At 44.8% G+C, this 19659-nt stretch overlaps 1 protein-coding gene across 1 annotated transcript in view; it reads left to right on the forward strand.

Annotated features, from left to right (window-relative positions):
• The first annotated feature begins 235 nt into the window (after positions 1-235).
• Positions 236-19659, forward strand: part of LOC134344697 (nucleotidyltransferase MB21D2-like) — a 56147-nt gene continuing 36723 nt past the window's right edge. The window contains exon 1 of the mRNA XM_063044780.1: positions 236-596. Within this exon, the coding sequence (XP_062900850.1) occupies positions 395-596 (202 nt within the window). The 5' untranslated portion in view covers positions 236-394. The remainder of the gene's footprint in view (positions 597-19659) is intronic.

The following is a 19659-nucleotide window of genomic DNA, read 5'->3' on the forward strand; positions in this document are numbered from 1 at the left end:
AGGAGAGGAGGGAAGAGGGAAGAGGAGGAGGGATGAAGAGGAGGAGGAGGGAGGAGGTTGGGGGATTCGGGGCGGCGGTCTCTTTAAGAGTAGCGGTGAGCGAGCGCTACATTGTGATCCGCTTGTTGATTCGACATCAGGTTCCAATTGTCAATTTCCGTGTAGATTTTATTCATTCAGTGGGTTTGAAAGGACCTGTGGAAGCGGGTCGCTTTATTCGCTGGATTTCTTAAGCACTGCCTGCAAGCTGTTCGGCTGCAGTGTAATTAGAAGTGGGGGGCGGTAGGGGAAGAAAGTGATAGAGAGGTGGGGGAAAGCCCGCGGATTTTTTAAAACCTTAAATTCCCACCGCTGTCTCTCCCCCACACCCTGTTCCCGTACAATCTGGTCGAAGATGGCGGCTACGAACGGCGCAGGCGATAGACCAAGCCTCGGTGCGTCCAAAACGCCGGCGGAGCTGGATTTCAGGTCGGGAGCTAAGATCGAGGATTTGAACAAACTGATCCAGGAATTCAGCCGCCAGGACCAGCGGGAATACGATGATCACCGAGCCCTAGAAATCCACACAGCCAAGGACTTCATCTTCTCCATGCTGGGTGAGTGCGGTACCTCCCGCCCGCCGCGGAGGAGGGGGCTCGGTAACATTCAAAGTCACCCTTTCGCCCTCGGGTTCTTTGGTGCGTGTGTGTGTGTGTGATCGTGGACAATTTCCCGAGCGTGTCTTCGCCCTCACACGCTCCGGTGGCGGGGGCTTGTATGTCGGCGACGCTCAGTTTGCAACTCTACGCTTTTTTTTTGGCAAGTCTGTGAAGTTCTTAATTGTTAAGAATGTTGGGAAACCTCCAATTCGTTTTGTTTTCTCCTTCAAAGATCATAGTTTGGCGTTTCCCCCGAAACGTACCTTGTTTCAAAGCAAAGATCATTCTTTGATTCAAAATCAGTTCCACCGACGAACTCCGCCACGACTTTTGTCTTTTCGCTGTTAGAGTCACCTTATGTACGGACACTCCTTGCCTCGCCTCACTTTACGGACATACAATTAATCTATGTAAGCTGTCTTATGTAATTATATTGATTATGTTCTTTATCTCACAGCGGTTTTCTTTTGTGCTGTATCGGATCCGGAGTAACAATGATTTCATTCTCCTGTGTGCTGGAAATGACATGAAACATGCTAGAATCTTGAATGGGAATAATCACTAGCTGCACGCCCGCTGTGTATCTGCGCTAAGGTCCGGGACCGGAGCTTAAGTGCCCACTCCAGAGTGTGAGAATTGGAAATCAAGATTGTTTAATGTCATTTTCAGCACACAAGTGTAAAGGAGAACAAAATAATCGTTACCCCGGGTCCGATGCCGCACGAAAACATTATAATAACTTTTTAAAAAACAATAAATATAAATACGTTATACATTAAAATTGTATGTGCATAAAGTGACACTAGGCATGGGAGTGTCTGTACATAAGGTGACTCTGATAGGAAATGATAAAATCGTGGTGGTTGGCGGAGTGTGTTCGTGGGTGGAGATATTGATCAGCCTTACTGCTCGGAGAAAGTAACGATATTTGAGTGTGGTCCTGGCGCCGGATGCCTGGTAGCCTCCTCCCCGATGGGAGTGGGACAGACAGTCTCTGAACAGGGTGTGCAGGGTTCTTTATGACACTGCTGGCCTTTTTCTGGCAAGGGTGGGGGTGTTGTGGATAGTGTGGAGGGCTGTCAGAGGTTACAGCGGGACATCGATAGGATGCAAAACTGGGCTGAGAAGTGGCAGATGGAGTTCAACCCAGATAAGTGTGAGGTGGTTCATTTTGGTAGGTCAAATATGATGACCGAATATAGTTTTAATGGTAAGACTCTTGGCAGTGTGGAGGATCAGAGGGATCTTGAGGTCCAAGTCCATAGGACACTCAAAGCTGTTGCGCAGGTTGACTCTGTGGTTAAGAAGGCATATGGTGTATTGACCTTCATCAATTGTGGGATTGAGTTGAGGAGCCGAGAGGTAATGTTGCACCTATATAGGACCCTGGTCAGACCCCACTTGGAGTACTGTGCTCAGTTCTGGTCACCTCACTACAGGAAGGACATGGAAACCATAGAAAGGGTGCAGAGGAGATTTACAAGGATGTTGCCTGGATTGGGGAGCATGCCTTATGAGAATAGGTTGAGTGAACTCGGACTTCTCTCCTTGGAGCAACGGAGGATGAGAGGTGACCTGATAGAGGTGTATAAGATAATGAGAGGCATTGATCGCGTGGATAGTCAGAGGCTTTTTCCCAGGGCTGAAATGGCTAACACAAGAGAGCAAAGTTTTAAGGTGCTTGGGAGTAGGTACAGAGGAGATATCAGGGGTAAGTTTTTTTTACGTAGAGAGTGCTGAGTGCTTGGAATGGGCTGTCAGTGACAGTGGTGGAGGCGGATATGATAGGGTCTTTTAAGAGGCTCCTGAATAGGTACATGGAGCTTAGAAAAATAGAGGGCTGTGGGTAACCCTCGGTAATTTCTAAGGTAAGGACATGTTCGGCACAGCCTTGTGGGCCGAAAGGCCTGTATTGTGCTGTATGTTTTCTATGTTTCTATCTCTCTGGAGTATGTAGTTGGGGGAGGATGGGAAGTGTAGATTCAGGTTTATTCTCGTTGATTAATATGATGTGAAACATGTTATTTTGTGGCAGCAGTACATTGCAAAGCCATAAATTATGCAAATTGCAAAAATTGTGCAAAGAAAAAATAATTATCCACAGACTGTTCAGAAATCTGATGATGCTGGGAAGAAGTTGTTTCTCTAGGATACTGGAGGTGACCAGAAATAAATTCCACATATATCCATTAAATCCACCATCAAGGACCCACACCATCTTCTTTGCTGCTATCATCAGGAGGGAGGTACAGGAGCCTCTGGGCTCTCATCACCAGGTTCAGGAACAGTTATTACCCCTCAACCATCAGCTCCTGAACCAGTGTGGGCAACTTCACTCCCTCCAACACTGTTCCCACAACCCATGGACTCACTTTCAAGGACTCTTCATCTCATGTTCTCAGAATTATCTATTTGCTATTTATTTAATATTTTTTGTATTTGTGGAGTTTCTCTTTTACACGTTGGTTGTCAGTTTTTCTGTGCAGTTTTTCATAGATTTTATTGTGTTCCTTTCTTCTGCTTTGAATGCTTGTAAGAAAATGTACGTACTTTGATAATTAATTTACTTTGAACTCTGAAACAAATGGAACATAGAACAGTGAGGAATCAATATCAGGTTTATTGTCAATAAGGACGCTCATTACCCAGGTCATGCCTGGGAGGAGGTACAGAAGCCTGAAGGCACAAATTCAACGATTCAGGAACAGCTTCTTCTCCTCTGCCGTCTGATTTCTGAATGGACATTGAACCCATGAACACTACCTCACTACTTTTTTATTTCTATTTTTGCACTACTTCATTGTACTGCTGCCACATAACAAATTTCACGACATATGTTAGTGATATTAAATCTGATTCTGAAGCTGTGAAATTTGTTGTGACAGCAGTACTTTGCTGGCATAAATTCACTGTAACTTGCAATAAAAATATCAACAGGTAGAGGCCTTTATCCATCAATGTTGTGCCAAACAAAATAGAAATCAAACGGTAACTAAACTAACTTCACCTGTGTGTCCAATGTCCACGTTATTCCACTTCCCACTCCTTCACGTGCCGACGTTAGCTTGAATGCCTCTATTGCATCTGCCTCGACCACCACCCCAGCCAGCGCATTCTAAGCACACAACAGTGTTTTAAAATTGCACCTCACATCTCCTTTGAACTTGCTCCCTCTCACCTTAAATACATAACCTCTGGTATCAGAAACTTCAATCCTTGGATAAAGATACTTGGTGTCTACTCTATCTGTGCCTCTCATGAACTTATAAACCTCTTTCAGATCTCCCCTCAGCTTCCATCTCCTCCAGAGAAAACAACCCAAAATTTGTCCCACCTCTGTTATAACACATGCCTTCTAATCCAGGCAACATCCTGGTAAACCTCTTCTGCACCCACTTCAAAGCCTTCACGTTCTTTCTGTAATGGAGCGACTAGAATTGTGTGCAGTACTCCAGATGCGGCCTATGTAGGGTCTTATTAAGCTGCAGCAAATGCAAGTGGCCACTTTATTTGGAGCCTGTTCCTAATAAAGTGGCTACTGAGTGTACGTTTGTGATCTTCTGCTGCTGTAGTTCATCCACTTCAAGGTTCAACGTGTTGTGCATTCAGAGATGCTCTTCTGCACACCACTGTTGTAATGCGTGGTTATTTGAGTTACTGTCACCTCCCTGTCAGCTTGAACCAGTCTGGTCATTCTCCTCTGACCTCTCTCATTAACAAGGGCTTCACCGTATCTATGCCCCTCAATTTTATCCACCTCTTTAAGGTCACCCATCATTCTCCTACACACCAATGAGCAGAAGATCAAATGATCAATGAGCAGAAGTTAATGGCAAGACCTTCAGTGTTGATGTGCAGAGGGATCTTGGGGTCCAAGTCCAGAGGAGATTAGAAGACTGTCAAAGCTGCAGAAATGAGTGAGGAATAGCGGTTGATATAACTCTCTTACAGCACCAGCAAGCCAGGTTCAATTCCAACCACTGTCTGTAGAGAGTTTGTACGGTCTCCCCATGACCACATGGGTTTCCTCCGGGTGCTCTGGATTCCTCCCAAGTTCCAAAGACCTACGGTTATTTTAATTTATTGAGATGCAGTGCCACGCTGCCCAGCAATCCCCCGGTGTCACCCTAGCCGAATCACGGGACAACTTACAATGATTAACCTACCAACGGGTACATCTGCGGGCTGTGGGAGGACACCCACATGGTCATGGGGAAACATGCAAAATCCTTACAGACAGCGGCGGGAATTGAATCCGGGCTCACCTGTATCTGTAAAGCATTGCGCTGACCACTGCACTACTGTATCGTGACCAATTAATCTAGTCTAATTTAGTAGGGTAATTGGTCACGGGTGTAATTTGATGGCACGGGCTTGCTGGACTGGAAGAGCCTGTTGCTGTGCTGTATCCCTGAATAAATGTTGGGGTATGGTCCATATACCCAGTCCATTTATCCTTTCAGTTTATTCTGGGTCAATATTCCTTCAACCTCAAGGATGTTCTGTAGGGCAACTGCCTTCTCTTCACACTGGGGTCTACCTAAATGTCATAATTTTTTTTAGTTTTAGAGATGCAAGCCTGCACTGCAGAATTCCATCCATGTGACCCAGTTAGCCTAATAACTCTGTATGCCTTTGGAAGGTGGGAGAAAAGCCGAGCGTCCAGCCAAAACCCACATGGTTACGGGACGATCATGCAAACTCCTCACAGACAGCAGCGGGAACTGAACCTGTGTTACGCTAACCACTGCGCTTCAGTGCTGCCTCTAACTTTACAACTGTGGAATCCCTTTATTCCCTATCCTCCACTTTGTAAAACTTCCTATTAATTAAGCACATTCTAATTTAGTCTCCAAGTCCTTTTTATTCACAGCTGAGGCGATCAGTTGTGCCAAAATTGTAAATGACAAGATGATTTACTATCAATACAAATTGTTAAATACATTTGGATGTGGTTTGGTAATTAATTCCCTCTTCAGAGAGGCAGTTACTGATTTAATTCCTTCAGTTCAAATTTATTGTCTTCAACCATACACACCTATACAATTAAATGAAACAGTGTTCCTCGGGGACCAAGGTGCAAAACACAGCACACATGCTGTGCATGAACCAATATGAACATAATAAAATTTAAAGGATAAAAAAAGAAGTATTCTGTAGATGCGCAAGTTGATATAAAATGCATATACACAATATAGTTAAATATACAGTAAAACTACTAGGACTTGATGTTTCAATCCCTGTGGTAAGTTGGCACTCAATGTTGCCAGTGGGCTTGGAGTGGTGACAAGGAGGGAGGGTAGGTAAATCATCGGGGTCATCAGGTGGGCACCCTCCTTCTTTGACGTTTCGTTGATAAGCCCACGACGTCTCCAGAGGGCTCAACGGTGCTACCTGGCGTCCCAGATACACCCCCCTCAGTTCCATGCCTTCCTGTCTTCATCTTGCAGCACAGTTGTTGTCTTTCCTTTTAATCCAAATCCAATTGCTGCTTTCTTAGTCATAGTCATGCTTTCTTGATCCCGGGGGAAATTAGTTAAAATTTCTTCTGCTGCATTTGACAAGGACTTGATTGCTTGTTGGAGGGAGTGACCCCTCACCCCCATCTTCTTCAATAGACTGGTCGTAGATGTAGCAACGAATCCCCTGCATCCCACTTCTACAGGAAAAATCTTGGTCTTCCAGCCATTCTGGGCAGCTTCAGTTGCCAGTTCAGAGTACTTGGTATTTTTCCTCTCATAAGCTTCTTCAACACCATCTTCCCATGGTACTGTCAATTCCACAGCATATGCCAGCTTGGCTGTTGTGGACCACAGGACCATGTCTGGCTGGAGTGTCGTAGCTGCAATGTCTGGGGGAAACACAAGCTTTTTTTCCAAGTCCACGTCCATTTTCCAATCCCGAGCAACTTGCAGAATGCTTACACCTTTTGATGTTATCTGGTGCTCTGGAGGTTGGCCTGCTGGTACAAATAGTGTATTGTTGGTACTGTCATGAGTCGTGCGCACTGTGTGGTAATCAGTGGTCAGAAGTCTCACAGCCTGAAGGGGATAACTAACTATCTTCCATCACTGGTAACCCAAAAATTGCAGTAATGGGGTGAGGTTGTAAATCAATACACAAAACTGTAGAAACAATATCAAAGATATCTTTCCAATATTTATCCAAAAAAGGGCAAGACCAGAACATACGAGTCAAGGAAGCATTATATCTATCACAAATAGGGCTTATATGAGCCTGCTGGATGATTGCATTCCTTACATTAATGGCTAGGAGATCTATCTTATTGAATTGGAAAGAGGTCAATCCTCCTCCTACATTTCAATGGTTTTTTCAAACTATATCTTGCTTAAATTTAGAGAAAATCAGAAGTAGCGCCTTTGATCCTTCAATTAAAATTGAAGAAACTTGGAGACCATTTATTCAACACTTTCATATGATGTAGTTTGTCCTCTTTCGAATCTTTTTTTTAAACTAAAAATATACAGATAGAGGAATGGAGTTAACGACATTAATGATTGTATCCAAAGTAATATGTTAGCCCGACTTTGTTGCAGTTTTGTTCAGTTTAGTCTAGTCTAGTTTTGCTTAGCTTAATTTAGTATTTTCTTTTCTAGTTTGGGTTTTTTTGTTTTTTTTTTCCATTTATCTTTTACCATGTTCAATTATATTTGGAGTGGGGGAGATCTAACATACTTGTACTATCAGCAATTTTATATTTGCAAATGTTAGCTATCAATAATGTAATCCCATTCTCTGTTTATCAATATTATTGCTATGTTTAAAATTTTGAAAATTAATAAAAAGACTGGAAAAGGAAAGAAGTCTCCCAGCCTGGGGAAGGAAGCTGTTATCAGATAACCAGTCCTTGTTTGTACTGTACCCGCTGCCTGATGGACGTCAAAGCGATGGGATGGATGGGAGGGGTTCTTGACAATACTGAGGGCTCTGCGAATGCAGCATATCTGATATGTGGGGTGGGGGTGATTCTCTCGGCAGTCCTCACAATCTGCTGCACAGTTCTGTGGTCAGATGTCTTGAAACTCCCATAGCAGGTGTCGATACAGCTGGCCAGGACTCTCGAAGCTGCTCCTTGCACTGTGGATGCCTGTACTTTGTGTCATACTGTGGTAGTGTTCAGGAAACGAGATGTGTGCCAGGTTTACAGGATGCTGCCTGGATTAGAGAGTATGTCTTCTCAGGAGGGGTTGAGTGAGCTGGGGTTCCTCTTCGGAGCGAAGGAGGGTGAGGAGTGACTTGATGGAGGTGGACAAGATAAGAGGCATAGATTGAGTGGACAGACAGACTTTTTTCTCAAGACAGAAATGGCTAATATGAGGGGGCATAATAAGGTGAGGCCTACGTAGGAGGGAAAGGTCAGATTGATCTTGGAGTAGGTTAAAAGGCTGGCACAACATGGTAGGGTGAAGGACCTATACTGTTCTATGTAGAGTGTGTGGAGACCAGAAGGGGATATGGACAGGTTAAGTGAGTGGGCATGATGCAGTAAAATGCGGCTGCCCCTGTTCAGAAGAAAGTATGAAAAGGTTAGCTTTATTTGTCACACATACATTGAAACATGCAGTGAAATGGGTCACAGAAACATAGAAAACCAACAGCACAATACAGGTCCTTCGGCCCACAATGCTGTGCTGAACATGTCCTTACTTTAGAAATTACCTGGGATTACCCATAGCCTTACATTTTTCTAAGCTCCATGTACTTATCCAGGAGTCTCTTAAAAGACCCTATCATGTCCACCTCCACCAGTCACCAGCAGCCCATTTCGCCACTCTTCATATTTTTAAAAAAAAAACTTACCCCTGATATCCCCTCTGTACCTACTTTCAAGCACCTTAAAACTATGCCCTCTCATGTTAGCCATTTCAGCCCTGGGGAAAAGCCTCTGACTATCCACACGATCAATGCCTCTCATCTTGTACACCTCTATCAGGTTGTTTGTGCTAATGATCAGCTCAGTCTGATGATGTGCTGGGGGCAGCCCACAAGTGTTGCCTGGCTTCTGGCATCAACCTGGCATGCCTACAACTCACTAATCCTGCGCCTTTGGGCTGTGGGAGGAAACCGGAGCACTCGGAGGAAACCCACACGATCGTGGGGAGAACGTACAAACTCCTTGCAGACAGCAGCAGGAACTGAAGCTGTCCCTGTAATGGCTAACTGCTCTAACCACCATGCCGCCCCGTACCATACCTCTGTACATTAAAGCTCTTGCAGGGTAGCTGATCTGGCACAGTGCCTCTTTCCACTCTGGTTTGAATGGCTGGTCAGTAATTTATTGTGCAGCAGCTTTTTCTATGTCCTACGATGTCGAAAATGCCTTGTGGAGTGCTAATGTGATGTGGGACTGCCAGACTGGGTAAGAGCTTCTTCCCTCGGGCTGTGAGACTAACGAATACCCTGCCACCACCGAGTTCTCGTCACTAGGGCAGCAAACTGTTTACAGTTTACCTGCGCTGTGCACAACATCCATTTGGAATTATATTTTATGTACTTGATTATTTTATGTGCTGTGTGTGATATGTTTTGTGGGTGCACTGTGGTCTAGAGAAATGTTATTTTGTTTGGTTGTACATCTTCACAGTCGGATGACATAATCCTGAAAGGAGTCTGATGTTATTCAGAACGGAAATACTAATGTTTCAGATTGTGGTAAGCCAGTCAGGGCTGGCTTTGTGAATAAAGGATTAGAGTGGAATGAGGTCACATTTCTGCCATTCACAAGAGGAACAAAGCTGGCCTTTGAGTAATACCGAGTTCATTGTCCCTGTAGGGGGAAGGGTTAAGATCATTTAATCTCTCCTCTCTGCCTCTTGTGTCCTTGTCTTGTGGATCTGCCAAGCTGAAGTATGACTCTTGCCCTCTACTCCATGTTGTGGGGTGACTTTTTTACTTCTGGATAATTCCCAATGAGTGGCGCTGCCCAGCAAACCATCTGTTCACCTCCAGCCTAATCACAGGATACTTTACAGTGACAAACGAGCCTACTAACCGGTACATCTATGGACTGCGGGAAGAAACCGGAGCACCTGGAGGAAACCCACAGAGCCATGGGAGAACGTACAGACGGCACTGGAATTGAACTCTGAAGTCCGACAGCCAGAGTGATTGAGTTTTCTATGTCCTAGTTTCATTACTCTTGGACACTTGACCTCATGAATCATCCTGGACGCCCCTCTTGAATGCTTGGTTATTGTTGAACCTTCACTTGGATACTGAACAACAGAGAACATAGAACAGTACAGCACAGAAACAAAGCCGGCCCAAACCAGATAAATTAGTAATCAAATGGCCTTCTGCCTACACAATGTCCACACCCCTTCACTTTCCTCGCATTCACGTGCCTTCCTTAAGCCATTCACCCCTCCTGGGGCAAAGGCCACCGGCAGCAGCTTGCCAGGGTCCTCTGTCCTGGGCTGGAGGGTTGATCGGCCTTGTGGCTTCCATTTTTACTGCACGACTTCAATGGTCTTCCAGCTGAAGTTCCCTCCTCTCCCAGGGATGAGATCTCTGAAGCTCCTGTTGGCGTTCTTGTGGCTCTGAGGTTTTATGGATGGGTTTGCTAGCCCCATGTCCAACCCTGCTCCTTTCATGGCCGGGCTTGGGTCCATTCACGGTGCAGTTGTGCGCTTACCTTTGTCTCTTAAATGTCCCTAATATATCTGCCTCTACCACCACCCCAGACAGCACATTCCAGGCAACCAGCGCTCCCTGACCCTCATCTCCTTTGAAACTACCCCTTCTCACCTTAAATGCATGTCCTCTGGTATTAGACATTTCAACCCTGGCAAACTCTATCTATGCCTCTCCTCTCACAATCTGATAAACTTCTGCCAGATCTCCACCTAGCCCCCACCTCTCGAGAGAAGCTTCCCAGTTCCATTCTGAAGTGGTCAGAATTGCTTGTTGCCACTGAAGTGTGACAAGCAGCGGAAGAGGCGCGGGTCCGTGAGTGCTGAGCTGTATGTGCCATGTTGTATGACATAGACGATCATGGTTTTTTCATGATAATGATTGTTCTTGGCAAATGTTTCTACACAAGTGGTTTGCAATTGCCTTCTGGACAGTGTCTTTACAAGACAGGTGACCCCAGCCATTAGCAATGCTCTTCAGAGATTGACTGCCTGGCAACAGTGGTCACATAACCAGGACTTGTGATATGCACCAGCTGCTCATACGACCATCCACCACCTGCTCCCTTGGCTTCTCATGACCCTGATCCGGGACGGGGGGGGGGGGGGTAGTGTTGGCTAAGCAGGTGCTACACCTTGCCCAAGGGTGACCTGCGGACGTGGAGGGAAGGAGTGCCTTGCACCTCCTTTGGGTAGAGACATACCTCCCCCATGGTAGTGTTATGGGTTGGATAAGCTGAGGTTCTGCTGGGAATCTTTGTCGCAGCCCCTGGACAATTGTCTACAGGTTTGATGTCTCTGAGTCCAGGTCAGGGAGTGGAGGCTGCCAGCCCGATGCCCGAGTGCAGGGTGAAGGACTGAAGGCCTGAGGGCAGCCTGTTCTGGGCTGGAGGCCTGAGCTTGAAGGGGTGGACAGGAACATGGCTCGTTTTGCTGGTGCCTCGTTTCGTGGTGTTCTGCTGAACATGGTGGGCGTGCTATGCTGGTGCCAGAATGTGTGGTGACACTTGCGGGCTGCCCTCGTCAAATCCTTGGGTATTCTGATTGCTGGGGAAGTCTAAGGTCAGAGGGCAGAGCCTCAGAAAAGGAGGATGTCCCTTTGGACAGGTGAGGAATTTATCTAGCTAGAGATTCAAGACTGTTTAATTTAATTTCATGTGCGTGTTCTCCTTTACACTTCTGCACTGGAAATGACATTAAACAATCTTGAATTGTTCTGCTGAATGTGGCGGGAATGCTATGCACAACAACTTGTGCCATTACTTGTGGGCTGCCACCAGCCCATCCTTGTGTGTCAGTTGTTAATGCAACAGTACACTTCATCATACTTGGGTGTATGTGTGATTGATAAATCTGAGTAACAAAGGTGCAGAAGGCAGTGTTTTTAACCAAAAACGAGGAATGGACCGAGTTAGTAATGTTGCTGCCTATAGACTGCACCCATGGCTTGTGATTCCAGACTGGATCTGCAAAGTGTTAACAGTCCAATACAAGTTTCAGCCCAAAAACTTCTGATAATTCCTTCCCTCCCATAGATCTTGATAAGTTCTCCCAGCAGGTTGTTTCCTGAAAAACACCAGTTTTCCAGCCTCCCACACAAAAAATGCTGGTGAACGCAGCAGGCCAGGCAGCATCTATATGAAGAGGTACAGTCGATGTTTTGGGCCGAGACCCTTCGTCAGGACTAACTGAAAGAAGAGATGGTAAGAGATTTGAAAATGGGAGGGGGAGGGGAAGGGTCCCGGCCCGAAATGGCGACTGTACCTCTTCCTATAGATGCTCCTGGTCTGCTGCGTTCACCAGCAATTTTTGTGTGTGTTGCCTTGAATTTCCAGCATCTGCAGATTTCCTCATGTCTGAGTTTTCCAGCCTGTTATTGAAGCCAAACAGGACCATGCTCATTACAAAGTAATTTCAGTAAATTAGGATCTCTCATGGGTTTTTAATAGGAAGATCAGAGTTGATGAAATTTATTGAAAACTGAAGTCTGAGGGAGATGTTCACTGTCTGAAGGGAGGACTGTATTAGTGGGGAGATAATATACCATGCCAATAGCCTTTGATTGGGACAAAGGATTATTGGCCAGTCAGTGTGTGTATGGACCTATATATGGATTTTGGAAAGACAATGAATCTTAGATTGAATTTAAAATCTGTGGTACTGAAGATAAATTGCCTCCACTGGGCAAAATAACTCTGCATGGACAGTCCCAAGCCTGGCTCTGAAAGAAGGAGGGTTGGGTACAGGGTTGGGGTTAGTGTTCCTGTCCCTTTTAAAAACCCAGAGCTACAGAAGAGTCAGGGGAAGCTCTGAAAACCCCTTCCCTGGGAGAGGAAAAAGGTGGGCTACACCTGGGATGACTTGAAAGACTGTCCCAGGACAAAGGACTCTGGTGAACTCCTGTCAGCAACCTATGCCCCAATAGGGGTGATGGGCTCGGGTAAGCTAACTGGTTGGAATAGAGGGTTACTGTCTGGTGTTATGATAGATATTCACTTTCCAGGGCCCCAAAGGCTTATTGCTAATCTCAGCTTTCTACTACAGCAGTGTGCCCTTTCCAAAGGGTCAGCTGTTTGAGAGAGTTAAACTTCTAACAAATATGTTTGCTCAACTTGCAAGAACTCAAAGATCAAAGTTCAACTCTGAGATTTGTTTTCTTGTGGACATTTGCAGTAAATACAAAGAAATAACAAAGAAAAACAAAAGAATCAGGGATAAACCACCCATGACAAAGCCAGACAGTCAACCAATAGTCGTTTGAGACTTTCAGACCATCTGTGTGAATTGGTTTGTCCAGGGAAGCTGTCTGGAAAACATCACATGCAGATAATCTCATCAAGTAGTAAAATGGTATAAAAGATAAAAGGCATTGGAGATCCTTATAAATGACAAGGAGAATAAGAGAAAGATGGGGTGACAAAGAACTATAATTCACTCCTCAACTTTCAGTTCTGCGATGGAGGAGTCGTTAGCTGGCTAGGTATGCAAGTCTGGGCAGTACAATTTGGAGAGCAAGCTGTTGCCTGTGTACCAAGCTCCCCCTCTCCACGCATCTGATGAACCCAAAGAAATGGCAGAGACAGTCTGGTACCAGCAGCGTCACAGGAGTTGTCAGTCAACATTGAACTCAATGTTTTGGGAACTCCAGTTCCAGATTTTTCCCTTGGAGTTTACTCCCCAAGCCTTCCCCATGAGTGGGTAGATCTGCAATGCAGCAGACGTTTGTGACCAGGGTTTTCTTTCTCATAGGTGAGCTGCCATCCATGGCTAAGTGAGCCCTATCTGCACGAAGTGACTGATTTAAAGGTGCCAGTAATCTGCCTTTGCCCCTTCTCTAGTCGGTAGTAATGGTCCCACCAGGCTTAGTAGCCCATGTGAAAGCCAGGAGCTGGACTTGTTTGTCAGAGGCTATTTGAGGTGCACGCCATTGGGAGCATTTAATAGGTAGTGGGAGCTTCTCCTCATTACCACCCCTGGTTACAACAACCTTAAGGAAACATATCAGATGGGGCTTAAAACCTTTTTTGGTTTTGGGCTTTGTGGACAGGGATTCCAATACCATCACAGTATCATTGAATTGGAAGGAAATGATTTCCTACACCGGGATATTGCTAGTCAAGACAATTTTGTCTTCAGATTTTAAAATCTACATTAGGCAGACAAGCTGGGATTGTGAAGGGGTAAAATTAAGCCGGCTGGAGCTGAAGTGTGATGCTGTACCAGTTGGACGAGGGCCAGCACCAGCTCCTGCCAATGCACACTTGGCATCGACAATGAAGAAAGATCCAGCTTGCTGGATGAAGGCAGATTCCCTCCCACAGCCACAGATCTGCACAAACCCTTTGTGAATCCTGTGACTAGAAGAATTGCAGGCATTGAACATTTCAGGTTTGCAGAGCAGCGTTTGAAAAGGTTCAACTTCTAAGCAACTAATTTAAAGCAAAGCGATGGACGAACTTGCACGCAGGTTTTACAAACCCTTGCAGCTGTTCTTCCAACAAGCAGAGAAGTTGTTTGCTTAATCTGTTGGATATTACAAAATCCTGGCATCAATGGCTCCCGAACACTGACTACCTTGTTCTTGAACCAGCCGTCACAACCATTTGTTTATGTTTAGTTTTTCATGGTTTTATTTATCCTGTAAATGCCTGCAATAAAATAAATCTTGGTGGTGTAAGGTAACACACAGTCAAGGGCCACTTTATTAGGTATACCTGCTCGTTAATGCAAATATCTAATCTGACAATTATGTGGAAGCAACTCAATATATAAAAGCACGCAGACATGGTCAAGAGGTTCAGTTGTTGTTCAGGCCAAATATCAGAATGGGGAAGAAATGTGATCTAAGTGACTTTGACCATGGAATGTTTGGTGCTAGATGGGGTGGTTTGAGTATCTCAGAAACTGCTGATCTTCTGTTATTTTCATGCACAACAGTCTCTAGACCAGGAGTTCCTAACTTGGTTTCATGAACCCCCTCAGTTATTAAGATCATAAGATGTCGGAGCAGAATTAGGCCATTTGGCCCATCGAGTCTGCTCCACCATATCATCATGGCAGACCCAATTTTCCCCTCGGCCCCAATCTCCTGGCTTCTCCCCCAATCCCTTCATGTCCTGACCACTCAAGAATCCCTCAACCTCTGCCATAAATCTGCATAAAGACTTGGCCTGTGCAGCTAATTGTGGCAACTAATTCCACAGACTCCCCACCATCTGGCTGAAGAAATTCCTCTTCTGCTCCATTCTGAAAGGACACCCCTCTATTCTGAGGCTGTGTCCTCTGGTCTTAGACTGTCCCACCATAGGAAACGTCCTCTCCACATCCACTCTGTCAAGTTGATAGGTTTCAATGAGGTTTCAGTTCTTCTGAATTCTGGTGAATAAAGCCCAGAGCCATCAGTTGTTCTTCATATGACAAGCCATTCAAACTTGGAATCATTTTTGTGAACCTCCTTTGAGCCCTCTCCAGTTTCAGCACATCCTTTCTAAGATAAACCTGCTCACAAAACTCCAATTGAGGCCTCACCTGCTTTCTAAAATTTCAGTGTTACATCCTTGCTTTTATATTTGAATCCTCTTGAAATGAATGCTAACATTGCATTTGCCTTCCTCACCACCGACTCAGCCTGCAAATTAACCTTTAGGGAATCCTGCACAAGGACTCCCAAGTCCCTTTGCACTTCAGATTTTTGTATCTTCTCTCCATTTGGAAAATAGTCAACCCTTTCATTTTTTCTATCAATGTGCATGATCATACACTTCCCGATACTGTATTCCACCTGCTATTTCTTTGCCCATTCTCATAATCTGTCTTAAGTCCTTCACCAGCCTTTCTACTTCCTTAAAACTACCTGCCCCTCCAACTATGTTTGTATCATCTGCAAACTTTGCAACAAAACCATCAATTCCATCATTTAGATCATTGATATAACGTAAAAAGAATCGGTCCCATCACAAACCCCACTAGTGGAGTCTACCAGTAGTCACTGGCAGCCAGCCAGAAGAGGCTGCCTTTATTCCCACTCTTTGCCTCCAGTCAATCAGCCACTGCCTTATCCATGCTAGAATCTTTCCTGTAATCCCATGAGTTTGTAGCTTGTTAAGCAGCCTCATGTGTGGCACCTTGTCAAAGGCCTTCTGAAATTCCAAGTACACAACATCAACCAATTCTCCTTTGTCTATTCTACTTATTACTCCTTCAAAGAATTTCAACAGATATGTCAGGCAAGATTTTCCCTTGAGGAAACCATACTGACTATGGCCTATTTTATCATGTGCCTCCTAGTACCCTGAGATTTCATCCTTACTAATCGACGCCAACATCTTCCCAACCACTGAGGTCAGACTAACTGGCCTATAGTTTCCTTTCTTCTGCCTCTCTCTCTTCTTGAAGAGTGGAGTGACTTAAAATTTTCCAGTCTTGTGGAACCATTCCAGAATCTAGTAATTCTTGAAGGATCATTACTAATGTCTGCACAATCTCTTCAGCCACCTCTTTCAGAACTCTGGGGTGTACACCGTCTGGTCCAGGTTACTTATCTACCTTCAGACCTTTCAGTTTCCCAAGAACCCTTCTCCAGTTATGGTAACTTCACACATTTCTTGACCCCTGACACCTGGAACTTCCATCATACTGTTAATGTCTTCCATAATGAAGACTGATACAAAATATTCAGTCTGTTCATCTGCTATTTTGTTGTCCCTAATTACTACCTTTCCAGCATCATTTTCCAGCAGTCTGATATCCACTTGCACCTCCCTTTACACTTTTTTATTTGAAGAAACTTTTGGTATCCTCTTTAATATTATTGGCTAGCTTATTTTCATATTCCATCTTTACCTTAATTTCTTTTTAGTTGCCTTCTGTTAGTTTTAAAAGATTCCCAATCCTCCAACTTCCCACTCATTATTATATGCCCTCTACTTGGCTTTTATGTTGGCTTTCACTTCTCTTGTTAGCCATGGTTGTGTCATCTTTCCTCTAGAATACTTCTTCCTCTTTGGGATGTGTATATCCTGTGCCTTCTGAATTGCTTCCAGAAATCCCAGCCATCGCTGCTCTGCTGTCATCCCTGCCAATGTTCTTTTCCAATCAATTTTGGCCAACTCCTCTCTCATGCCTCTAATTCCCATTACTCTACCGCAATACTGATACATTTGACTTTAGTTTCTCCTTTTCAAATTTCAGGATGAATTTGATCATATGATCACTGACCCCTCAGGGTTCATTTACTTTAAGCTCTCTAAACAGTTCTGGTTCATTGCACAACACCCAGTCTAGAATAGCTAATCCTCTAGTGGGCTCAACCACGAGCTGCTCTAAAAAGCCATCTTGTAGACACTCTAGAAATCCCCCCTCCTGGAATCCAGCACCAACCCGATTTTTCCCAATATACTTGCGTATTGAAGTCCCCCATTGTAACATTGCCCCTTTGGTGTGCATTTTTTAATCTTCTGTTGTAAATTGTAGGCAACATTCTTACTACAATTTGGAGGTCTAAATACAACTCCCATCATGGTAATATAGCATGGGCTGTGGCAGCAGAGGACCACATTCGTGGCCAGTTTAATATGTGGACTGCTGTACCTAATGGCGACCACTGCGTGTATTTTCTATGACACATTAAAGTGACTTCCAAGTATCAGGCTAGATGATAGACTTGACTGTTGATTATATGATGCTACCAGCAGTCACAAAAGTTGGACATCAAGGCTGTGTATTTAGTGTACCCTTTGCTTGAATTTATTCCTCCCACGGGTGGAAGATATGGGAGTGCTTCTATAAAAATATTGGAAAAGAAAGTGAGTGCTTCTTACTTCATGAAGAATGGTGGTTGTATGACGGGGTAAACTCAAGGCTCTAGTACACGGTTCAGTTGCTTTGGTGAATAAATGTCCTGGCCTGGGTAAAATGCTTTCAGAGCTGATGAAAGCAGAGTGGAATTAGTGAAAGCTTTGGCCTCATTCCCATCCTCCCTGGTTACAGACAAGTTGCCAACAATCAGCAATATTAATGCAGTACAACTCTTTAAAAAGAATGGGATAAATATTGAAATTACAAGAAAGTTGGATAAATTTAAGGATTTAAGTTGACAATTTGGGCTGAGACAGTTCATCAGCACTGGAAAGGAAGGGGGAGGAAGCCAGAATAAGATGGTGGGGAGAGGGGAAGTAGTATGAGCTAGAAGGTGATGGGTGAACCAGGAGGGGGGAAGGTGGGGGGGGGGGTTCTTCCTTCTCAATAGTGCCAAATAGCGGAGGGTGTTAATGTGAGAGAGGGAAAGTTTGAAGCAGGATTTTTTTTTAGCACTGAGTTCAAACATACTGCCAGGGGAAGTTGTGGAAAGAGATGATGGTCACAAGAGATTCTGAAGATACTGGAAATCCAGACCAACACATGGAGCAACTCCACAGGTCGGGCAGCATCTATGGAGGGGATGTACAGCTGGCGTTTCAGGACTAGAAATGAAGGGGAGTGAAACCAGAACAAGATGGTAGAAGGGGGAAGGAGTACAGGGGAGAGGGAGGAAGTGGGGAGCTGAGAGGTGATGGGTGGAAAAGATGAAAGGCTGGAGAAGGAATCTGATAGGGGAGAGTGGACCATGGGAGAAAGGGAAGGAGGTGGGACACCGGGGGGGGGTGGGTGATGAGGAAAAGAGAAGGAAGAGGGGTGCCAGAGTGGGAAATGGAAGTGGGGGAGGGGTAAAATTACTGGAAGTTGGAGAAATCGATGTTCATACCATCAGGTTGGTACCTCTTGTGTTTATGAGACTATTGTACCTGCCTCAACCACTTCCTCTGGCAGCTCGTTCCTTACACTCGTCTCACCACCCTCTGTGGTAAAGGTTACTCCTTGGTCCCCCTTAAAATCTTTTCCCTCACCCAAAATCTATGCACACTAGTCTTGGACTCTCCTGCACTGGGGAAAATACTGTTATCATCTATTGATCATCATAAATGCTTATCCATGTCTCATAATTTTAAATATTTCTATAATGTTGCGCCTCATTCTCCTCCATTCCAAGGAATGATGACCTAACCTGGCCAACCTCCCCATAACTCAGGCCCTAAGGGTGTCAAAGGTCACAGGGAGAAGGCAGGAGAATGGGGTTGAGTGGAATAATAAATCTGCTATGGTGGACTGGCAGAGCAGACTTAATGGGCAAAAAGGCCTAATTCTGTTCCTGGTCTTGTGGTGTCTAGTCCTGGCAACATTTCGTGTGTGTTTTTTCTCCTGTGCTCCTTGCACCTTAAATTCATCTTAAACATCTGAGTCATGGATAGCAGCTTACCAACGGGTTGGTCTTTGGTAGTTAGCATAATTTGAGCAAATTCTTGAATCGGGATCATTGTGCCCCAGTATATATTGTCCTACAATCTCATTGCCCCCCTACCATCAGGCAGAACATATTGTAGTATCAGGACAAAGACTGTCAGGATGGGAACAGCTTCTTCCCCCAGGCTGTAAGGCTGCTGAATTCCCTGCCAGCACCCAGGTCTCATCACTCATGAAGCATCACACTAAAACGAGACAATCTGTGTATGCTGCAGAGTCCTGACGAGGGGTCTCAGCCTGAAATGTTGACTGTTTACTCTTTTCCATGGATGCTGCGTGACCTGCCGAGTTCCTCCCAACATCTTGTGTGTGTTGGTTGAGTAGAGTTGTACTGTTGGCTTTTTAGCTTGGATTGTAAATGCACCTTATGAAAAATGTCAATCTTCTGGCATGTTGTTATTGATAAATCTATGGTAATATTACTTTGTACTATGTGTGTAAGTTATATGTACTGTGTTGTGCACCATGGTCTGGAAGAACATTGCTTTGTATGGTAATACACATATACTTCAGTTCAATTTGAATTGGCA

Source organism: Mobula hypostoma, chromosome 4, assembly GCF_963921235.1.
Source record: "Mobula hypostoma chromosome 4, sMobHyp1.1, whole genome shotgun sequence".
Taxonomy (NCBI): Eukaryota; Metazoa; Chordata; class Chondrichthyes; order Myliobatiformes; family Myliobatidae; genus Mobula; species Mobula hypostoma.